We start from the raw sequence: 18,485 nt of genomic DNA on the forward strand, positions 1-18,485 counted from the left end.
CGTGTATCTGCGAGTTGAAGCAGTTCCACGTGTATCTGCGAGTTGAAGCAGTTCCACGTGTATCTGCGAGTTGAAGCAGTTCCACGTGTATCTGTGAGTTGAAGCAGTTCCACGTGTATCTGCGAGTTGAAGCAGTTCCACGTGTATCTGCGAGTTGAAGCAGTTCCACGTGTATCTGTTAAAGGCAGTAACGGTACAACTTGAGAAAGAATATCGACGTTCATTTTGCGCACATCCACAACGCTTCATGCGTATACGACAGTGTTTGAGTATACGAATATAAGATACAAACTAGATTTGTTATACAAGATTAGACGCACTATTTGAAAACACATCAGGTCGGCCGGGAAAATAATAAAAAATAGTACGCACGTATATTTTTATTCAGTTACCGCAAATCAACGATGACATAAAATTACTACTAACACATTCTTTCCGATTGTAAAAAGATTTATTTTCGACGGATTAATTTCCGTGAGTTTCTTTTTCAAGCGGTACATGTAATTATAGAAACTATAAGGTTTTTTTCTGTCCCTACACAATCGTTATGATAGTTAACAACAGTCAAGCAAATCAATGAAAAACATGTTGAATTAAGTAACTCAATGGACACGCTATTTACCAAAAGATAGCTCCAAAATATGATGGACCAATCCCTTTTCATGCTTGATTTAATGATGTTGGTTTAAATATTGTGTTAAAATTTGCATTGATATTCTCATTGTCAAATGTGTTCTCATGCAATAAAATATAATTAAATTAAATTAATTATGATGGACACCTGGGATGGCGACCGCAATGATAAACTCAAAAGCAAACAACGCTAAAACACATATGCAGAAAACCAACAGCAGAATAAAGACTTGAATTACAAATAAATGTACAGAATATAATAGTATCATACAATATAGTCTTGCATTTTCGACCCTTTAGCACCATCCTGTCAGTACAGTTATGTCGTCCTATGTGCTAGTATCACCGTCGTCTGTTTCTACAGCCGGAGGAGCACTTGGCACGCCGTTATTTTCTTCTTCCGGAATGTCGTCGTGGTCCTGACGTCTGTGTTTGCTCAGTTGAATGACGTCATCGCTTCTGTATGTTTCCAATAGGTATTCACCTGTGCGCTGGAAGCGTTCCGCATGCTTAATTGCAGCTTCCGTTTTCATCAAACGTTCGGTGACGGGATCTGAATCGTCGGAGTAGAAAGTGCTCTCGCGGGATTTGATGGCATCGAACCTTCGGGCGACGTCGTGTTTCATGTTCTGCTGGTGGGATTTCGGCACCAGACGGGCGGAACGCGGCGTCTGTCTGTCCCTGTCGTCCTTGGTGGCATACTTAAACAGGCGGCTGAGTGATTTAACATTTTCGTGCGGATAGTCGTCAAGGGAGACAACCGCGGGAGAGAGGCTCTTTATAAACCTGTGGAATCTGGCGTCCCGTCCGGACCCACCGTCCTCCAGAAACTTTTTCCCACAATAGTTATTGTATCGGTCAATCAGTTTTTGGTCGTATTCAATAATTTCTGGAAACTTAGTCATGAAGGTTTTTTCTCTATGAGTAATTATTTCTGTCTGCTCTCTTAATACGGTTAGGTTCATTTTTGGCAAAATCGGAGAAGGCGTTTCGGCTTTTTCTCCTTCCGGTTTGAACTCAGACATCCGGTACATGATTTTACAACTCTTTGGCCGTTCGCTCTCATTACTCATATGTACACACGGAAAATTCATGTTCGACAGTCTGACCTCATCGAGGCGTTTCCACTTCTGCTGCTTCCGTTTCTGTGCCTGTCGGAAGGCACGCATGTTGGAGTCGAGCACCTGCGCGTTTCGGAGCCGGTCTTGTCGCATGGAGGTCATTTTCATGTCCAGCTGGCGCCTGTAGCTTACATTTTCGTACAGTATTGCCTGGGAAAGCCGTGTCTTTGGCAGGGTCCGTCTTAAACACAGGAAGTGTTTAATGCCAATGTTTCTCGTGTCCGCGCCGGTGGTGAACTCGAGCGTTTCCGGTGTTATTTCGAAACGCTCGATCGGTTTAATATCCGTTTCCAAAGCCATTTTTATTTGATAGTTTTACACAAGTCCCCTCGTATGTTAGAAAATTAAGTAATAGACGTCCGAAACCGCCCGGCTACCATATCTTCCAACCTAACACTTGCGGCTAATCCATCGAGTGCCCACCGTTCCATATATTCCGCTATATTACCTTTAAACAATACTTGTAAAGGACAAATGTGTAAACATCATTATTCCTTACAAATGTATCTTTGCAAAAGATGGTTAGTTAACATTCATTCAAACATTTAATTGTGACTTACCCAAATCGATCATGTTTGATAATATACAGCTATGACTTAAACAAAAGGATCGCTATTATCCAGCATGAAGAGGACTGTAAAATAATGAATGCTGTGAGATGTGTGCCAATAATTTGTATTCAATCTCACCGTGCAGTGTCGGTGTTGAAATGTTAGGCCAGAGTTTTTTTATCTTTAGATTTACGGGAGATTTTTCAAAAAGTTGGGTAAGGAGGAGGAAATAAAAATAAAAATAAAATGCATAAAATGTCCCAAAGGAGAAATAAATAAAAATAAAACGGATTTTTCTCCGATTTTTTTTATTTTTTAAATCTTCTTATATCATGAAGACAAAACACACCTTACTTGTGTCAGCTATTTCATAGGCTGAAAAAAGGGTGATAGATCACCATAAAGTTTCAAAAGCATAATAAAAAGATCCTTTTAATGACTGAAAATATTGACCTCAACACTGTGAGTTCAAGCGCTCATTGAAATTAATTGTATATATTTGTTTGAATGCATCTATGCATATAAGGTCCATATATTATCAACCCATGGATTTTATTAAACATGTCTGTGTAATAAAGAAGTTTAAATGGCCAATTCTAACCTTTTGCCCACAATATAAGCATATCCTTTCCATTGTGAAGTTATCAAACATTGAACACAGTTTCAGACACAGTATAATAAGGAGGTCAAATGTGTTTTTCTGTCTTTAACGAAATAGCACCGTGACAATTTACCGTGATGTGGTTTTTATATAGAAAATATAACCAAAAAAAGTAGAAGCCCTGATGGAAATTCCTCTTCACTTCAAAGTTTGACAGGGCTTACGGATATACAGACAGTCAAAATCTACATTTATGTACTTCACCAAAGAAAATTCGGGAGCATTAAGATAAATTTTACAAGTGTTATATGTTTCAAAAAACCAGGTCTAAGAACTGATTTTAGAATCAGTCCTGAAAAATATCCTTCTAATTCAAGCTATGCCCGTTGGCAATAAGCAACGGATAAGTTTGACTTCTTGCACTGACTGCCAGATATCTTATGTTCAGATTGATTTCTGTTTTATCGGAAACACACACTATGTTATTATTACATCATTTTCAGTATTCTATAACGATTTAAATTCTAAATCATTATTAAACTAATTAACAACTACGAATATCACGATACCTTGTGTTTTTCTCTTCAAATATGTGATCGTGAAGCAGTGTGTTCAATGCTCCCCAGAGTCAAATTCAGAAAAAATATCCATTTTGACTATGATGAACAAGATATCATTTTGCAGTTTGTGTTTGTCAGAAGCTATACATTTTTGCGATGTAATCCAATTCATCCTTGTTAATATACGACGTGCGCCAACGACTTTTAATAGACAATACAACCCACGAATTTCTCTATTTTGACTTGAAGTTTCGCAATTATTCCACGAAACGCGAACAACATACTGAATCTACAAAAAAAATCACAATAAACACGCTCTAAGTTCACCACGGTTTGATTTAAATAATGAAACATAAACATCGGAACGTTTTTGTAGTAAAACATTTATATAGCTGCAGAAATTGTGAGAAATAAGGGGTATGACAAAAAGTACTTTCACTTTTGACAGGACGTTGTTATGGTAACGGGTACCTGTTCTGTTTCCCCGCGTATTTCCGACTGGTTTACGTGGTTTGTGCAGTAAAAAGACCGATAATGAATGACAATTAGTACACCAGTTGGTTCATTCGGAACTCCTCGGCCATTTTTTCAAAAACAACCTCGGATGTATATGGACGGTTTACATACTTAAAAAGTGGTACGTTTAAGTCCGCTGCAAATAGATCGCGTAGTAATCTTATTTAGTAGTTAAAATTTATGACTTAACTCTTGGGAATCGTAATTATGTTTGCAATAATAGACTTCACTGGCAATCAATTTAAACTGAGAGCAATGAATACAACTCTTAAACACTACATTTAATTAATGCTTTTATTCAAAAAAATACGGACTACTTCAACAGATGTACCGGCATACATCCGAGGTTGTTTTTGAAAAAAATGGCCGAGGAGTTCCGAATGCAGTTGGTTCTGAGATATGGGTTATAGAACACTAATTTTATTTTTTTTCTTAACACTGGAGCAACGTTCGTCGGAAAAAATAAAAATAAAACTACGAAAATGAATTTTATTTTTATTTGGGTTTTGCAATATTTAGGTACGGCGCTCCCGTAAATCTAAAGATATAAAAACTCTGGCCTTAATATGGATATGATCAAAACATACCAATAGTCGCCTTATGTTCCTCATAGCTTCTCGGTGACTTTTCTGATAGTTACCCGATGGTGAAATATCGAAGCACTCTGACCAGAACTTTCAGATTCATGTCCTGGCTTCTAGTGTGTCTCAAAATACGTTCTTATTGAACTTTTTACTTATCAAAATGGGAAAAAACAACACGTAAATGACATATCCATACTTAAATAAACGGCAATTCGTAAATTCAAACCAAGTGTTTTCTCATATAGTTTATAAAAAAATGGAAAAAAAGAAGAGAAAGTCTTAAGTCGGTTGTTTGTATGTTCAGATTACACAGGCCTTTAAAATGATATAAGACGGAGAAAACCCATATACGCTGTGGTCTACAAACACAAATACAGGGCTGAATTAAGTTGTGGAATATTTTGTTACTCAGATTCCATGTCGTCTTATAAGAATGAAAAAAACTGAAAAATAAGTAAAGGACCTCGTACAGAAACTGTTTGTATATGAAGTTGTTCGCGACACTTAAATTAGTTTGCACATAGAATGTTCTTTGGACAAAGTATTTGCAAATGATTTTAAAAACAAGATACGAGATACAAGAATCTATTTAAAGACGGGTATATGTTAACTAAAAATATTAGCTTAATGAACTATTTTCCGACATGAACAATCAAAACATAACAAAGAGCTGGTGACCTGGAAATAAAAGCAAATTGTTTTAAATAGGGAAATAGTGGAACAAGTATTTTCAAGGGCCGTTTCTTAATACATTCATGCTTCAAATTACAAAAATAGTAAGATGGATTAGAGCACTGTATACAGGGATAATATCAGAGTGTTCCCGGCTGTGCGGGCAATCCATACGCGCACGGTTCCTCTTGTTGACATTTCACTGTAAAATGGTTTAATCATTGAAGAGTATTAATTAAGAATAATCGTATACATTTAAATCAGAAAAATTGTAAGTAGCATTAGGTACATGGGAATTACAGCATTGTACGGTAATGTGTAGTTGGTAAAATGTTATAATTAATTCAGTTTGCTAGAAAGAATGGAAAGTAGTGCTAGGAGGAGGTACTTAATTAATCATGTAATTAATATAATACTAGCGTGTGCTAATATTATCAGAAACAGTAGTGTACAAAGGCATGGTTGTTGATTGGTCAAACTCTACCTACAGGTAACCATCCATATCTGCACCTACCACTGTTTAAGAATGTAAATTGAAAGTGCCAAATCGCAACACTTTAACAAAAACTGGCAGAAAATCCTCCACAAGTGCTGTATGTGTTCGACCGATTTTATACATTCGAAATAATAATAATAACTAATATATTTTAGCCATTGTTATTTAATTTGATATTTTTGTTCATATTCAAAATGGCCGCTGAAATCTTTTCTGATATTTGAATGCCACATCTTGTCCAGTGGACTGAAAGCAAAACTATTTTCCGTGAAGACAAAGGATACAAGATATAGAGTGATACGTATCAGCCTTCTACATCCCAGGTAGTAGGTGAGAGCACCTTACTTCATTTCCATACCTCACTGGCCTCAAAGCGGAAAGCGTTCTTCCCGTATTTAGTTGTTCTAACTAATGACATATCTATACAATATTCATATCTTAGAATAAAATTACATGTCTTAAAAGCTAAAGGTTTTGAACATATTCTGGACGGATACCGTACAGACATTTGTAAGTTTCAATTTAGATGCAACTTAGATGAATGTTGGCAATTGAACTATGTAAGCAGACAAAAATGACAAATAACAGGACCCTTTTTTTTTGGGGGGGGGGGGGGTCGCATGTATCATATTTATAAGATTCTTGATACGCCTCCATAACTGTTCATCGCGTGCTCTGTAACCCGTTAGTTGGTTTTTATTTCATTATATTAAACGTGTAAACATGAAATAAATGATCAAAGCAAGATATATACCTCCCCTGTGAAACTAAACATTGATCAGTGATCACTACTATTTTTTGCTTGGCCTTATCTGACCTCATACCTGTGTGTACAGAGCAGGAACTATTTACAACGTTTACTCACTCTTCACTATTGACGCGTTAATATTTGTGAATCGTTGTAATTAACATATATTTTTATTTAATCAATACACTTTATTTCCGCCTTTTCCATACTTAAATGATTATAAACCTCACTGGTTGCGTATGGATAGTAAATTCCAGTTTTATGTGCTAAACAATGAATTTAGAAACATAACATTTTAATAGTCTATTTAATATTTTTTGAAGGTCAATTAAGCCAGTTCGTATATATTAACGTTTTCGTCGTAATCGGATTAGTGTTCTTTATCTGACGGTATAAAATGCTTAAAAATGGAACAAGACTCAAAGCAGGGCCTCAATGTATGAGTGTATACCTGTCAAATACGTACACCAAATGTTCATTCATTGTCTACCCGAATTTTAACAATTAGATGTACTATCAAACTATGTTGTCCGCGTAGCGATTACTTTTTTTTGTTTGCGTACCGTGTAGAACCTCTTCCATTAAGAAAACACTGAATAACGCGTAGGGTGAATGGGTGATGCGGAGGGGGAGGGGGTACAGCCCTAATGAGAGATGTAATACCTCACGAAGTACAGTTGCTATAACATCGAACTGATGGTTTATCACCAACGAAAACAATGTATTTACATTGACTGTACTCCTTACTTAGAAAGAACTCGGGGCCATCCAATATATCACTGTATTGATGTCACACATATATTTTTTCTTTAAGTGGAATGGAAATGTATATTGATTCTGGTACTGGTAGGGCGGCAAGTGGCCCTAGTGAATAACTATAATCCATGCAAAACCTTCGCAGTATTGGACTGGGTTCAATTACTTGCCTTTGATTTGAACAAAACCACCATCCGTACTTATGAAATGAGATACTCAATTATTGATTGAAAAAAAAAATTTGAATTGCAATTAAAATTAATGACAGTCGAAGGTTGGGTATTCAGAAATTTATATAGAAGCATTCAATGTATACATTACAGCCTTTCAGTATGTATAGATTATCATAATTGATGGGCATTAAATGGGTAAAAGTCTACATTTAAAACCTTCTATTCCAGTCTCATATAATAGGGTATCGATACATAACAATGGTTCAACAAAGTGTATTACTAAACATTTAGTATACTTCTAATAGAACAGTTTGATAAATATCTTATCAAAGCATTGCCGCCGAATGAAAACATTACATATTCGATCAAACGGAAATGAAACGTTAATATTAGTCCAGCTATGCTTACATTATAGGAATTCAATGCTTTCAAAACTAGTTTTATAAATATGGAACGCAATATGCGTATGTCCACCACTATAGGGCATTAAAAGTTTAATGCTGTAGTTTCAGATAGTCTCTTCTCAACTATTCTTGGATGTGAAATACAGTCACAGTATAATAAAGCACTTTGCAGCAATAATTCGAGCAGAGAAGAAAGAGTCGACCATAGAAAGATTCAACTATTGCATCGTTAGCGGTGAACAAACACATATATACATGCACTTACAACTTAATAAAGCATACTGTACTGACATGTACGCATTTTGAAACAATAACTATGAAGATACTGCTGTATCTTGAAGAATGTTCAAACTCTGCAATCAATGTTTACACATTTGCTTCTGGTCAAGTCCAGACACTTCCATGTATGGGGCCGGGCCTCAGTCGGGAGGAACCCCGGGTGCTCATTCGGCCCATCGATTGTAGAGAAGTATTCAAACTGTCTGCAGGTAAGTTGTACCCTGGCTGGAGCATATTTGACGACTGTCGCCATATTCTGTTGGGTTTCGAGCTTGGTCTGAGCGGCAACGTCGCTCCAATACCGAGTTTAGCCTTAAGGATATCCGTGGTGTCAGTGTGGTCATTCATAGCAGTGTTCGTTCTACTGATCGGCGGAAGCCCGAGGACACGCACATGTCGACCGTCCGACAGCGGCGCCGACTGCGCCTTCTTAAAGAGTCTGTACATGCTGTGTGTTCTTGCAGCACCTTGTGTGTGGGTTCTGGTGCTTCTGTTGGGAGATATATCGGTGCTGGAACTAGGACTTACATCTGACCGGAGTCGAGTGGTTGTCGTCCACGATGGCACGGGTTCGTTAAATCTACTTAAATGCGTTCTCTGAACTCTGCGCAGTTTCCGGTCCAATGAAAGACTTATTTTATTAACACGCGGTAACTGAACTCTCTCCACTGTGCTGTCTGGTGAACGGCGGGCGAACAGCCCGTCCAGCTCCTCTTCATTCGGAGTGTTGTGTCTCTCCACGTCAACGTCATTTTCTCCGTTCTCGATAGTAACGCGTTGTTTGCTCGAGTCTTTATCGTCTTTGTAGTATATTTCATACAATGACATTTGTTTTTTGCCCAGAAACAACTTCCTGTCTTTGATGATCTCATCACTAAACTTATACACGGTGTCTTCATTGAAGAGCGGTGACGTCGACTGTGCATAACGTCTCGGGTCGTCACCGTTCTCACGTGGCAAGTACACGTTAATGTATGTGTCCGTCCGTGCTAGGTTCATTGTTGTATCTGTGGAACAACACGAATTAATCCTTCAGTATTTACCTACTGGTCCCGAGTGGTCCAGATTTAAAGATTATGTCGAGTTGCATAGCCATTGTTCTTTTTTCGGCTTAAAATGAGTCTGAATAGTGCAATTCATTTGCATTACTGCAGAAACAGCCTTGTAATATCCATACAACGTTCGTGTTATTTATCTATTCAATAATTTCAATTTAACTTGATCTTCATAAATACCGTACACCGGCATGATCACAGCGGAGATATATGGCAGTATCAATCAGTCCTCTTTGTCATAAACTTCAATAAATTGTGCCAATACATTATTGTCAATAGTTTAACATATCCTTTTAAACCGATATATCTAATTAATTATGTATCTTTTTGAGCCCCAAACCGATATTTTTAGCACAAGTTTGGAATTAATCTAAAAGCACAGCGCTAACTTGATATTGTTTATTTTATTAATTATGTTGAAAGAGGTCTAACCTAAATCCGTTCGATAAGATCTAGTGGCGTTTTTCTTCAAAATGTTTGACAAAAAGCTTTGCAGAAACTATCGTATGATAACCTTTATTAATAAAGGTGAAATACCAGCTATAATGCGCCATGAATGTACGGAAACCTCGCGACTTTTGCGGTCCTTTGATGTGCCTACTGAGTATAAATTGATTTCCAGATATCATACTATACTGTCATTATCCACATTGTACAATTTTTGGCATGGACTTCTCAAGGTAACATGCTGATAATTTGATATTAATGTTTTAATTTTAACCGAGTTAATCAATTTTGTCTTTATTTTCATCATATATTCTCAATACGTGACAGTTAGGCAAAACTCATGACTTACTTGACGTAGTAAAACGAAATTGAAATACGCTTATAGCATATATGACTTTATTGATACAACTTCTTTCAGAATATTAATTATTATTGTTACAGTAGCTGTTTAGAAAGCCGATCACGCATGTCCTCATGTCGTTGAAACAGTTCCCCATTAGTGGAGTTCATGGAGTTGACATGTACTGCATGCAGCGATTAAAGAATAAATAAGTCACTTAAGTGCTCGTTTAAGTTCAGATGTTGGATGCTTTGTTCAATGCGGCCATTTCCTACCCATCTAAATATTCAACAGCAAGCGTTGTAAATAACGATGTGACAAAAGATAGAGGAAACAAATAATTCTTCACCAGTGAGGTGAGGGCAATACACTCTAAACTCGTAAGCAATAAAACTCTTGAACCGGTTAAATCAACTCTAACAAGAGTGCCAAGCTGTCACAGGTATTCGTAGCACGTATATTTATCTGCAACCATGATGATATTGGCGATGAATTCCAATATCTTTTGAAATGTACCCACTTCACGGCTTCTAAACGCCAGCTCCACCACTTTACGGTGGTGCAAAGAAAAAGAGCTGTCGACACTTCGGTGGTGGAGCTGTGCCCTATGTTTACACGAACAAACGTGAGTATGATTTATATTTTATTGGATAATTTCATTTAACGGACATATTTCGAAAATCGGAGAATGTGGTGCCGTGTAAGAACACGTCTACTGCAGGCTGGTTACAATTTCGTTTCAGTATTGTGCAAACTGTGGTGCCAGGAGTTTTTCTCCCGAATCGGACTTGTGCAAATTTTGAGATCTGATTGCATAGCAAGTACATTTCGGTGCTAACATACCCCATAACAACATAATCACGCATGCAAACATAACTGTTATGTATAGTACCTATGCCAGAACACAACAAAACTAATAAGCACTTCTTAAAAAGGAAAAATGCACCTATTTATAAAAAGTGGTGGCGCTGTTGCCCAGGTGGTGGCGCTGTCGAGTAGTGGTGGCGCTATCGACTCCGTAATCGATTATGTTTTGCGCTTGAAGTAATATAAAAAGTTATACTTTTATAAATATGTGCATTTTTCCTTTTCCTTTTAAGAAGTGTTGTTGAGTTTTGTTGTGTTCTGGCATAGGTACTACACATAACAGTTATGTTTACATGCGTGAGAATGTTCTTACGGGTTGTGTAAGCACCGAAATGTACGTTAAATGAAATTATCCAATAAAATATAAATCATACTCACGTTTGTTCATGTAAACATAGGACACAGCTCCACCACGGAAGTGTCGACAGCTCTTTTTTCTTTGCACCACCGTAAAGTGGTGGAGCTGGCGTTTAGAGGCCGTGCACTTTGTAATGAAAGAAGGAAACTTTTACCAGCTTTGCAAAGTAATAATATAAATGTCTTATGTTTCAAAACGATTATGTGTGAAAATGATTGTCAAAAGTTAATTCATCTCGGTTATACTTAAACTAACCCACCGGCAATCAACCGATCTTTACTTTCTGTATAATATGTACTATTGTAATATGTATGCATGTTTACCTCTATTCACATGTATATATATGTGTTGAGCGTAGCTTGAAACTATAATTGATGCATTAAGGACCATAACTCTGAAGTGACTAGGACGACATGGCTTGTTATCGAACCCGCAAGATATATATACATGCACATATGCCGGGATAACCTTATGTTCAGGCACCTGTTATACAATTGCTCTTATTGAGATGTTATTTGATAACTCCATTTTACATATATACATGCATATAATCATACCAAACTTTGTGACTGAATGCACATACGTGTTATTGTTAAAATTTTAGTATTGATATAAGTTTGGTGATGATCGAACAAACGGTGATTGATTTAAAGCCCGGAAAAAAAAACAATTTGTGTAAATTAAGGAATTAAGAATTCAAGGACAATTAGTCTGAAAAACCTGTCGCAAAGTGGCTGGCTCACGAACATGGTCGAAATACAATGTCCATACACATATTACCCAAGTGTGGTGAAGATGGGGCAAAAGCTTCTCGAGTTAGATCTCAGACAACATTAACAATACCTAACTGTGTGACTGAATACATGCAATTATGTGTTATTGTAAAAATGTAAAAAAATAAAATTAAACAATCTGAACAAAAGTTTTTGAAAATCAAGCTTTTATCACTGAAGTGAGCAGTCTAGAGCAGCTATGCGATCGTTTAATTTTAATGAAGACCTCCAAATAAATGATAATATGTAAAATAGTTGAAGTATGTTTGGTTTGCCAACATGCCCCCTTCAAGCAAACATAAACACATACGAAACTGCTGAAGAAGCACGAGCACGTACGAAACTGCTAAAGTAACATGAACACGTACGAAACTGACGTAACATGAACACATACGAAACTGGAGTAACATGAACACATACGAGACTGAAGTCACATGAACACGTACGAAACTCGAACTGAAGTCACATGAACACGTACTAAACTGAAGTCACATGAACACATACGAGACTGAAGTCACATGAACACGTACGAAAAACACGTACGAGACTGAAGTCACATGAACACATACGAAACTGAAGTCACATGAACACGTACGAGACGGAAGTCACATGAACACATACGAGACTGAAGTCACATGAACACGTACGAGACTGAAGTCACATGAACACATACGAAACTGAAGTCACATGAACACATACGAAACTGAAGTAACATGAACACATACAAAACTGAAGTAACATGAACACATACGAAACTGAAGTCACATGAACACATACGAAACTGAAGTAACATGAACACATACGAAACTGAAGTTACATGAATACATACGAAACTGAAGTCACATGAACACATACGAAACTGAAGTCACATGAACACATACGAAACTGAAGTAACATGAACACATACGTAACTGAAGTCACATGAACACATTAGAAACTGAAGTAACATGAACACGTACGAAACTGAAGTAACATGAACACATACGAAACTGAAGTCACATGAACACATATGTAACTGAAGTAACTTGAGCACATACGAGACTGAAGTAACATGAAAATAAACGAAACTGAAGATACATGAATACATACGAAACTGAAGTCACATGAACACATACGAAACTGAAGTCACATGAACACATACGAAACTGAAGTAACATGAACACATACGAAACTGAAGTAACATGATCACATACGAAACTGAAGTAACATGAATACATACGAAACTGAAGTCACATGAACACATACGAGACTGAAGTAACATGAACACATACGTAACTGAAGTAACATGAACACATACGTAACTGAAGTCACATGAACACATACGTAACTGAAGTAACTTGAGCACATACGAGACTGAAGTAACATGAAAATAAACGAAACTGAAGTTACATGAATACATACGAAACTGAAGTAACATGAAAACGTACGAAACTCAAGTTACATTAACACGTACGAAACTGAAGTCACATGAACACATTAGAAACTGGAGTAACATGAACACGTACGAAACTGAAAACACATGAATACATACGAAACTGAAGTAACATGAAAATAAACGAAACTGAAGTTACATGAATACATACGAGACTGAAGTCACATGAACACAAACGATAATGAAGTAAAATGAACACGTACGAAACTGGTTTAATATGAACACATATGAAACTGCTGAAGTAACATGAAAACGTACGAAAGTGAAGTAACATGAACACATACGAGACTGAAGTTACTTAAACACATACGAAACTGAAGTAAAATGAATACATGTACTATTGAGGCTTATTTTTGTAATGTCAACATGTCGAGTTTTTTACTTATTGCTTTTGTTTGCTTAAGAAGGCTGAAATGAGTTGTCATTGAAATAAGTGTTGGGTTACTTTATACCGCATGTAAGATTGTGTTGTTGTTTTTCTAGAAAATCATCACAGAATTTGTCTTCCATGAATGACAGCCAATGGTGTCGTGATGAAAATATGTTGAATATTAATTAAACGCAGTTAAAGGTTAAGTCCATAACTGAAGCAAATGTGTATGGCTAGCAATACCATTTCCATGGTTATGATGAATTATCAGACAAAAATACATGTTGACAGTGCTCCATAACTGATTGATGGGCGCTGTCATCTGCATACATAGCTCTTGATTTCATTGATTCAGTATAATTATTATAATATTCTGTTTCACAACTAAAAAGAATATGGCCTTTTAAGATATTGTGTAATCTAAAAAGTGCATAATGACAAATACCTTCGTTCTTCTTTTTTGTCATTTATTTTTGTAAACACTGTTACATACATACAATACATTTCATACACACAAAACTGTCATATCGATATATTAATAACATAAGTATAGGGAAAATTTGGAAATCAGAATTATATTGGTGTATAGTGAAAAGTGATAGTGTTTATATTGTGCAAATACAATACAAGCATATGCAAACATGCATGAATAGATAATAAACACAACTATTTATAAAAAAACATCTACGGAAGGTGGATGGCAAAAGCGATACAAATGAAACTATATTTAAAGCGTAAATCTTTCAACACAAACTAATCAGACACACAATTTCGAGCAACTTAAATGTGAACGGCCAGATGTGCGACCTTTTTCTTCGTACAAACATTTATGTCATGCTATTGAATTTGAAAATCTTAAATGTATGTTATGTATACAAGGTTAAAGCTGGGACCATGTAATCTTACTCCCAGGTTAAAGTGAACATTGTGCAGTTAAGTACTTTAACTAACATATATAAATGATGTTCAAGCAAGATTGAAATATTTTAAACAAATTCAATGCCTTCAAATTTTGCATCTCCTATTTTCATTTCCTCATATAAAATGTTTCCCTCAACGTCAAAAACCATGATGTAAGTTGCCTTATTTGCACCATCTTCTTCTGATTTCAAGGCCACTATCACATTGTGGTTGGTTCCAGGCACAAATTTAAAAGATGAGAATCCATGAGTTGGGTTTATTTCACCCACGGTTGAGACTTCTATATTCTTAAAGTCTTCAGTTGCAGTGAACAAGAGATTGGTTGCCCTCTTCTCATCAGCGTTTTCATCATATCGGAGTTTGCTGGCCTTGCGAGGCATAAAGAACCACCTCTGATGGACAGAGCTCCACACGGCCGACTCGTGGATCATATAGCCTGTAGAAGGTAAAACAATAACCTATATAGGAAACATGCATACAAAGTAGACTGGTTTAAGCACACTAATAACAATATATATAATAATAATTTTCAACACAGTCCATCCGTGAAAATGTGGTTAACTCTAAAATTTCTATGACATGATATCCGATGTCTGAAGGGTCAGGCATTCTAGCTAACTAGAGAAGCTACAAAATATCTTAATTCAATAATTCGGTCCAAAAAGAAATTCAATATATGGTGGTTGAGAAGACCCTCATAAAAAATCTGTATTGGGTTAAATCAACGACTGATAAACATCTTTTCCCATGTAATTACAATTTTTTGTATGTCATACCAGGGAGATTCATCCCCACTTTTTCCCGCAGAGCATTGTAGTTGTCCTTCCAGTCATGATGCTGGATGTCCCCATTAACGCCAATGGATTTCACCCACTGATGATTTGTGTTGACCACCTCTCCATCATCCGTTGTCCACTCCTTGCCAAGACCTCCAACATATAGCCTGTTGTCCTTAACAGTTGCCCATTCACACTTGAATCCTGAAATGATGTGAAATCTCTTTCATTTTAACATTTCTTTCAAGTTATAGATATGTTTATAAGATTGCAAGTATTGCTATTATGTGTATTTTCAGCTGTTTAAAATTACAATCCTATAAATCTTCCCTTTTGTATAAATTTGACAACTATCACACTAGTTAAGCGTTGAATTTCTTATACATGTAGCCTAACGGCTGACTCTGAGTGTATGTCATGAATTTTAAAGGGGCACAATACAGGCAAATATTTTTTTTTGGTAATTTTAATGCATTATTATATTTTACTTATTTGACTTAAATGATCAAATCAACATTAAGTATATGATTTGAGTAAAGATAGAAAATAAATGCCCTTATGAATGCATTTTTTAATTCATAGCTACGTGGCCTAACATTCCCAAGGTAAAAAGCGCCAAAATATCGCTCCTATTTTTATTATGTTTTTTTTTTTGCTTTGATCATTAAAGTCAAATAAGTTAAAAGTAAATGCATTAAAATTGTGTAAAAAGGCATCTATCTATAGTGCTACACACCGTTAAAACAAGTAGGAGTTGTCGAACCTTAGCAATTAAATAGAAATTGAAACACAGACAGGCACATATTCTTCAGCATTATTTTGTACATACAATGTCTACATAAATCAGTAAGTGGATATATCCCCATTTTTCTAATCAAGGTCACCATACACTTGACCTTAGACCTCAACATCAATAGGTGTCATCTAATGGAAATTAGCAATGTGTGTACTAGGATTGAAGTATTATCCAAATCGCTTAAAAGTTGGTGATCTAAAAAAAATATTAGACGCCGACTATGAGGTCACCGATACCAGATAATATTATCCGATAGTTTTCAGGTGACTCAAAAACAAGCTGGGTTATATACAATAGTTATATCCATATTCGTAATTAAGCAATGCTATTAAATCTAGCACCTTTTGATGTACTTCCATCGCCGTCCGTTAAGATGTATCTCTGTATAACTTTGTTGTCAACTATTTCATATACTATCCCAGTTCTGTCATCCAGTGTGTAGAGTTTTCCATTAAACACGATCAGCTCCGATAACTCCATTCCTCTTCCTCCTGCCGACACTTGTGATGTCAATGTTATTGTTTCATCAAATTGCACTGCAACGTTTGTGTTATCATCGGATATTTTTAAATGCCCATACTTTAAGTAGCTGACCCATGTGTTTGATTGATCAGGACTTTTAGAGTCTTTGTCTAAATCGGACACAATAGCAATTCTGTATTGAGTTCCTTCTTGTGTCTTAATAGGGCTTGCAAGTGGATATTTGTTGTCATACATGATGTGATCTGACTCCGAGGACATCAACTGTAAAACAAACAATTCAAACCAAATCTACCTTTTTCGAAAAAGAAATGGAATATATATATTATATATATATAATAATAATAATAATAATAATAATAATAAAAACATTGATAAAAAGCAGTATACAGCAGAAATATTGCAGTTGAATTCGTAACCGCGCATTGCTGACCCGATACTTAATGAGGTGTCAAATTTCAGTTGTACCAATCATTGACGGTAAATAAGTTCTGCGTGACTGTCTTGAAAGCCAATTTAATATCATTTCTGTAGGCTGTCATCCATTTTGCTAATCTGCTGGGTCAATGGGCAGAGAACATGTACGTTAGGAAGAGACCAGCACCACACCCGTAATTGAATTTTGACATTTTAAGGACGTTATATGCATCTCAGCAGATGCTTGATGACAGACCATAACAATTCCACCCCTATTCTGGATTCATAATTCAAATAAAATTACCCAACAAGCCACTGCAAATTTCATTTTAAAAGGTATTCGATATCCATTACCTATCAGTATTTAAATAACTTCGAAGGAAACACAGTCGCGTTATGGGGTGTGGGATATTCTAATCTCAATTACTCAGGCGCTCGGATCGAAGACTCAAAGAACACCATGGACATATGCAAGCGTCTAGACAAACTAGTGAAACCGTCAACTGTTTGGAAGATGCGATCTCATTGGTATGATTTGAGGTGGGAACCTAGTCAGTTCGCACCAATCAGCGGTTGCGTTCCATACTTAGCGTCAGGTGAGTCTGAATGTGCAGCATATAGAATATGTTTGGTAACGGATGAATGCACTGTTGCATACGAAACTTAATCTTAATGTTGCTAAGGGATACAAATCTTGATAAACTTAGGTATAGTTCCACACTGCAGTTATTCATACTTCTTGAATTTTGATATCTGTGGTATTGTATTTCACTTGATGCTAGTAAAAATGTAACTCCATTTGATATATCTGTAGACCAAAATCAAACCGTATATATTCAAGAGACATTTTCAAATCGAGAATACAAAAAATGGCGAATCATTTGATTTGTTTGTAACAGATTTGAGATTGCTCATCAAAAAGTGGGTATCCAGAAGGCTTTTTAGACACGATCCATGATAACTTTGTATTTGGCGTTCGATCTGTGATACACCGGAAAAGTTCATCAGCAAACGGTTTAACAGTACAGAAACCTTTGGGCATTACTTGTACGTATTAACATTTCTGTCTGCATGTCGTATTAACTCACAAAATTACTCATTAAACAATAGGACTATAACCAAATTGTACATGCTTTACCACCAAGGTCATATCAACACCTAGAGGCAAAGAGGAATCCAAAACCAAAGTCAAGAGGCAAACTGAAGTATGCTAAAGGAAGAAGGCTTGTTGTTCAAACTGAGGACCCAAACATGATAAATAATGTCGGAAAAGAAATCACTTTGATAATGTATATATATGCTACAAAAAGAAAAGGAACAAAACAAATCACGAGGTAAATGAGTTTTCCTCCTCAGATC

The 18,485-nt window shown here is 36.2% G+C and overlaps 2 protein-coding genes across 4 annotated transcripts; both read right to left on the bottom strand.

Annotated features, from left to right (window-relative positions):
- Window positions 1-365: 365 nt before the first annotated feature.
- On the bottom strand, window positions 366-2,216 carry LOC128220567 (uncharacterized). The gene has a single exon (XM_052929014.1). It carries the CDS (start codon window positions 2,052-2,054, stop codon window positions 963-965), a length of 1,092 nt encoding a protein of 363 aa, XP_052784974.1. The 5' UTR covers window positions 2,055-2,216; the 3' UTR covers window positions 366-962.
- An 11,982-nt stretch (window positions 2,217-14,198) lies between these two features.
- On the bottom strand, window positions 14,199-17,567 carry LOC128221002 (soluble calcium-activated nucleotidase 1-like). Of its 3 annotated transcripts, none has more exons than XM_052929409.1 (4): window positions 17,481-17,567; window positions 16,571-16,973; window positions 15,434-15,637; window positions 14,199-15,093 (listed from the first exon to the last, which is right to left on the bottom strand). In XM_052929409.1, exons 2-4 carry the CDS (start codon window positions 16,968-16,970, stop codon window positions 14,723-14,725), a joined length of 975 nt encoding a protein of 324 aa, XP_052785369.1. In that variant the 5' UTR covers window positions 16,971-16,973; window positions 17,481-17,567; the 3' UTR covers window positions 14,199-14,722. The 3 variants fall into 3 exon arrangements, with proteins under 3 accessions (XP_052785369.1, XP_052785363.1, XP_052785377.1); XM_052929403.1 differs by having other exon boundaries at window positions 17,431-17,536; XM_052929417.1 differs by lacking the exon at window positions 17,481-17,567 and adding an exon at window positions 17,178-17,350.
- Window positions 17,568-18,485: the final 918 nt, after the last annotated feature.

Source organism: Mya arenaria, chromosome 2 (genome assembly GCF_026914265.1).
Source record: "Mya arenaria isolate MELC-2E11 chromosome 2, ASM2691426v1".
NCBI classification, from domain to species: Eukaryota; Metazoa; Mollusca; class Bivalvia; order Myida; family Myidae; genus Mya; species Mya arenaria.

What these genes read in the sequence shown, in the direction of transcription:
- LOC128220567 (XM_052929014.1), bottom strand. Translation starts at nt 2,054, where the DNA reads ATGGCTTTGGAAACGGATATTAAACCGATCGAGCGTTTCGAAATAACA.
- LOC128221002 (XM_052929403.1), bottom strand. Translation starts at nt 17,454, where the DNA reads ATGAAATTTGCAGTGGCTTGTTGG. An exon ending in CGATGGAAGTACATCAAAAG is followed by an intron (nt 15,638 to 16,570) that starts GTGCTAGATTTA and finishes ACATCATTTCAG; the next exon opens with GATTCAAGTGTGAATGGGCA. An exon ending in AGTGGGGATGAATCTCCCTG is followed by an intron (nt 15,094 to 15,433) that starts GTATGACATACA and finishes TACCTTCTACAG; the next exon opens with GCTATATGATCCACGAGTCG.